This window comes from Fonticula alba (assembly GCF_000388065.1).
Source record: "Fonticula alba strain ATCC 38817 unplaced genomic scaffold supercont2.7, whole genome shotgun sequence".
NCBI classification, from domain to species: Eukaryota; order Rotosphaerida; family Fonticulaceae; genus Fonticula; species Fonticula alba.
This window is the reverse complement of record NW_009242977.1, coordinates 538584-544102: the sequence shown is the minus strand read 5'-3', so window position 1 is coordinate 544102 and position 5519 is coordinate 538584. Positions and strand designations below refer to the sequence as shown.

Genomic DNA, 5519 nt, shown 5'->3' with positions numbered 1-5519 from the left:
CCCCCCCCCCCCCCTCGCCCCCGGCCCGCGCACACAGTCAACTTCGACGAGCCCCGCCCAACGACCAGCCTCTCGGTGGACCTCGGAACCGGCCTCTCCTCGGAGCACAGCCTCCTCCTGAGCCTCGGCGGCTCGGAGGAGCTGCTCGTGAGCGCCGCCCGGCCGGCCCCGGAGGATCCCCTCCACAACCTGTTCTCCGACCTGTCGCTGTCGCGTGCCATGCCGGCCCCCCAGGACGGGGCCCTGCCACTCGGGGTGATCAACCCCACCTGGAGCGCGGCCCCGCCGGAGGACGACTCCGGATCCGGCCCCGGCGGCGCCCTGCAAAATGCCCAGCACATTTACTACCTGGATCGCTTCAATGCGCAGCTCCGCATGATTGTGGTGTTCTCCTCCGCGCGGCAGGATATGCCGGCCTCGCCGCGGGCAGCCAACCCCTCGCCCCCTCTGGCGCCGATGGCCGAGCCGGTCACGCCGCCGCCCGGGCCGGACCCCCTGCAGGAGGCGGAGGCCCTGCGCCAGGCGGCCGCCACGCCGGACCCCCAGCCGGCGGACATGGAGGCCCCCACCGCCTCCGAGGTCAATGCCAATGCCACTGGCGGTGGTCCATCGGTGGCCGGCGCCCCGCGGCCGCCCTCCCCCTCGCCGTCCATCGCCTCGACCCGGTCGGCCTCCTCCTCGCTGGTGGCCATCTCCTCGTCCGGGTCCTCCAGCCGGCTGATTGGCCCGGCGGCCGAGGAGGCGGCCGACCCGTCCGAGGCCGGTGGTCGTGCCGGCCGCCGGCCTCCCCGCGGCCCGGTCATCACCCTTGCCCCGGAGCCGGCCCTCGGGCCCGGGGTGTCGCCCGTGCAATTTGGCATCCTCGGCCCGTTGAACTGGCGTCACCGGTATGAGCATGGGTTCGTGCCGGTGGTGGCGGCCCCCGGGCCGCGGGCCGGCCCGCCGGCCAGCGAGTCGGCCAGCACCCCGTCGCCCACCGGCGCCCCGGTGGCCGGCCCGCTGGCTCCCCCCCGGCAGTCGATGGTGCTGACCCCCGGGCCGGATCCCGACCTGGCCGCCGCCGATGACGCGCCCATCCCTCGGGTGGGTGCCGGGTCCCGCGTGGCCGGGCAATTCCTCACCGGGTCCGATGTATCCAGCCTGGAGGCCGTGCGGGCCTCGCGCTCCGGCGGCATCTTCGACATCGACCGGCGCATGCTCCTCTCGCAGAATGGCAACAGCCGGGCCTCGACCATCCTGACGCCGACGCTGGCCGGGCCGACCCACTCGCGGCCGCATTCCACCATGGTCATGGCCAGCGGGCCGCCGCCGATTCCCCCCCGGTCGACCGGGCCCCGGGCCCGGGCGTCCACCCTCCAAACCGACGCCACCGGTGGCGGGGCGGCGGGCCATCACGGCCCGCCGACGCCCAACCCGTCGACCATGTCGGCGGTGGCCTCACCGCCACCGGTGCACCTGCCCCGGGCCACCTCGGCCAGTGTCCTGGGCCAGCCGTCGCCCGGGCTGCAAGTGGACACCACCCTGGGGGCCGGGCCGGCGGCCGGGCCCGGGTCGGCGGCGGCCGCGGCGGCCGCCATCGCCGCCTCGCCCACCGGCAGCGCGCCGCGGCCCCGGCGCCCGGTGACCTTCCGGCAGTTGATCGCCCCGCGGGCCAGCCAGTTCGCCAGTGGCGGGGCCCCCCGGCGGGAGATGCCCTGGATCGTGCGGCAGATGTTCTCCCAGGAGGAGTCCTTCACCGACTTGCGCACATTGCGCCTCTTTGCCGGGACCTGGAATGTCAATGGCCGGCTGCCGAATGAGGATCTCTCGGCCTGGCTGCAATCGGACCTGGGCCTGGCGGACATCGTGGTGCTGGGCTTCCAGGAGCTGGACCTCAGTGCCTCGGCCTTCCTGCTGGACAACAGCGCGCGCGAGGACGACTGGACCCGGATCATTGAGGCTGGCTTCGGGCCGCGGCAGCACCGGTACCGGAAGGTGGCCTCCAAGCAGCTGGTCGGCATGCTGGTGGTGGTGTATGTGCTGGATCGCCATGTGGCCCATGTGCGGGACATCACCACCGGCGCCGTCGGCACCGGCATCATGAACATGATGGGCAACAAGGGCGGCGTGGCGGTGCGCATGCGCATCTACGACTCGTATGTGACCTTCATCAATTCGCACCTGGCCGCGGCCACCAATGAGATTGAGCGCCGGAATTCGGACTTCCGGCAAATCGAATCCCGCATGCAATTTGCCTATGACGTGTATGATGCGGCCTACACGCACTTGCATCCGGCCGCGCGGGCCTTCGCCGCGGGGTTGTCCTTCGGCACGGCCATGGCCCTGGTCGGGCCGCCGGGGGCCCCGCTGGACGGGTCGCCGGCGCGGCTGGCCGCCGCCATCCCCACCCCCGGCGCCAATCCCTGGGACCCGCCGGTGCCGCCGACCGGCATCCCGCCCGTCGACACGGTCACCTTCGGCCTCTACGACTCGGACTATGTCTTTTGGGTGGGGGACTTGAATTACCGGCTGACCCTGCCCGGGGAGCAGGTCCGCGCCATGGTGCCCGATCGCCGGTGGTCCGAGCTCATGGTCCATGACCAGCTCCTGCAGGAGCAGGCCCGCGGCCGGACCTTCAACGGGTTCATCGAGCCGCCGGTGCACTTCGGGCCGACGTACAAGTTCGACCCGGGCACCGACACATTTGACACCAGCGAAAAGCGCCGGGCGCCGGCCTGGTGCGATCGGGTGCTGTATGCGCGGTCGGATTCCGTGGTCCCGGTGGCCTATCGGTATCACCGGACTTTGTTGACTTCCGATCACAAGCCGGTGTCGGCGGAGTTCGACCTGACCGCCATCAAGGTGTACAATCCGCTGCGCGCGCGCCGGACCGAGCGCGAAGTCATGCACATGCTGGATCGCTTTGAGAATGACGCCATCCCGGACTGCCGGCTGAGCGGCATCGCGGCGGTCTTTGCCGGGGCCCAGCTGGCTCCCCTGGCGCGGGAGCCCCTGCGCACGACCCTGCAATTGTCCAACACCGGCCGGGTGCTGGCCTCTTGGCGGTTCATTCCCAAGGTCGATGAGAGTGCCTGGTGCCCGACCTGGCTGACGATCGAACCCATGTCCGGGCAGTTGACCCCCGGCGAGACGGTCAGCATCACCTTCGAGGCCAGCCTCGGTGGGGGTCGCGGCCTGGCCGAGGTCCACTGCCCGGCCGGGGCCGATTACTGGGACTTCGTGGCCTCCGGCGGCAGTGGCCCGGAGCCCTTCGGTGTCAATCGCCTGGAGGACATCCTCATCTTGCATTTGGAAAATGGCCGGGACCTTTTCATCACGGTGGAGGTGGACTTGGCGCCGTCGGCTTTCGGTGTGCCCTTGCCGCTGGCCAACCGGCTGCCGGCACCGCCGACGGGGCTGGCATTCCCCCTGCGCCCGGAGAGCCTGTCGGCCGATCGGGCCCCGGTGCCGCAGGTGCTGGCCCGCCTGGCGGACTTCCTGCTGGAGCATGGCCAGGCCGAGCCGGGGCTCTTCCTGTCGACGGCCGGCGCGGCGGAGGTTGCCCGCGTGCGCGAGGTCCTCGAAGGGACGGGCGGGCCGCTGGCAGGCGCCCTGATCGCCGCCGACGAGGCGTCCCTGCTGCCTGGCGGCGACGGTGGCCAGGGCGAGCTGGCCGGCCCGGGTGTCGGGGCCGCGGCCAATGGCACGGTCAGCTCGGCCCTGCTCCATGCGGCGGCCACGGTCTTTGTCCGGTATCTGGAGGCCCTGCCGGTGCCGGTGGTGCCGCCTCTTCATATGCCGCGTTGTTTGGCACTGGTGCAGCCGGACCCGGCGGCCGCGCAGCTGACGGCTGCGGCGGCGGCCGCGGCCGCCGCGGCCGCCGACCCCGATGCCCCGGCCCCGACCATCGAGTCGTTGATCGTCCTCCAGCCGGACCGCCCGACGCTGGAGCTCTTCCGCAACCTCAGCGAGCAGGTGGCCGCCTGGCCGGAGGTCGAGCATGGTGTGCTCTTCTGCTTTGTCATGGATGTCCTTTGCCGGCTGTTGATGCAGTGCCATCGGAACTCTCTGACTGTGGCCCAGCTGGGTGCGTGTGCATTTTGTGTCTCTGTGTTTTTGTGTGCATTTTGTGTCTTTGTGCTTTTGTGTGTTTTTGTGTCTCTGTGTTTTTGTGTGTTTTTGTGTGTTTTTGTGTCTTTGTGCTTTTGCGTGTTTTTGTGTCTTTGTGCTTTTGCGTGTTTTTGTGTCTCTGTGTACATTCTGTGTCTTTGTGTACACTTTGCGTCTCTGTACTTTTGCGTGCCTTTGTGCGCACTTTGGATGGGGGGGGGGGGGGGACTACGTGTGCTTCGGGCCCCAAATTGTGGCCCCAGTCCGGCCCTTTCTCCTCGCCCCTGCCGCCATCCCTGTCGGATCGTCTCCTGACTCGGCCATGCTCTCGTCCTCCCCCTCGCGATAGCCGGCATCTTCGGGCCAATCCTCTTCCGGCCCGGCCCGGCGGTCCCGGGAGGCCGGTCTCAAAGCGTCGCCGGCCCCTGGCTGCGCAGCATTCACCTGACCAAGCACTTCCTCGAGGGGACCCTGCGCGCTATGATCATCAAGCAGCGGCATCGGAGCTCGCTCGCCAGCCCCGGGCTGCCTCCTCCCTCGTCCGGCTTCGAGATCAGCCGCCCGAACTCCTTCTCCTCGCCCTCCCTGGCCTCGGCCTCGGGCAGCAGCACCGGCACCGGCACCGGCACCGGCACCAGCAGCAGCCCGGCCATGGATGGCCAGTCTCGGTAGGGCCTTCCCTTTTTTTTTTTTTCCTTGCTTGCTCATGTATATATGCGCGTGAAGGCTGCTCGAATGAGGGAAACGACGCGCTGGTCGCGCGCACCCCGCTCCGCCATCACCACCGTCACCGCCATCCCCCCTCCTCCTGCCCCCCTCCCCCTCCCCCCGTGCGCCTGGCCCCCCGAAAGAGGCAGTGCACACCAGGAGAACAATACACACCTTTGCCTGAAGCCGATCCCCCTGCCGCCGTGCTGGCGGGCACAACTGCATTTGCGCCCGGCCCCGCGCACATCATGTGCCGCACATGCGCATGCATCTCTTACCCGCACGAGCTGTGGCGGCGCCGGGCTTGGTGTGCGACCTTGTGTGCGACCCTGTGTGAGATTCCGCGCGCTGGAGTGCTGCGCGAGCGCGCCTCCTGTCGCCCCGGCGGCACATGCCAGCCCAGGATCGTCGTGCGTCTCCAACCTGGGGGGGGGGGAACACCCGAAAAAGCACACCCGGCGCCCGGCGCATGGGCCTGCTCATGGTCTGGGCGAGGGGGCCGAGAGACCGACGCGATGCGGCCAACTACATCGGACCCGCGCCGCGCGTGATCTTCGCATCACGCCGAGGCAGGGGCGGGGAATCACGACCACCACCGTTGGCATCTGTTGGACGGCCCCGGCCAGCGCCTTCGACGGCAACTGGCGGCGGTCCAACCGAAACAAGCCCCCCTTCGGCGGCCGGGCGCGCTTGCCCGCCAGGACGGCGCAGCCCCCCCCCCC

General features: G+C 70.0%; 1 protein-coding gene across 1 annotated transcript in view; it reads left to right on the top strand.

Annotated features, from left to right (window-relative positions):
- H696_04315 (hypothetical protein) overlaps positions 1-4987 on the top strand; it is a gene marked incomplete at its 5' end in the record, with an annotated part of 6752 nt that extends 1765 nt beyond the window's left edge. Inside the window, 2 exons of the mRNA XM_009498192.1 lie at positions 38-4066; positions 4439-4987. Coding sequence (XP_009496467.1) covers positions 38-4066; positions 4439-4761 — 4352 coding nt within the window. The 3' untranslated portion in view covers positions 4762-4987. The remainder of the gene's footprint in view (positions 1-37; positions 4067-4438) is intronic.
- Positions 4988-5519: the final 532 nt, after the last annotated feature.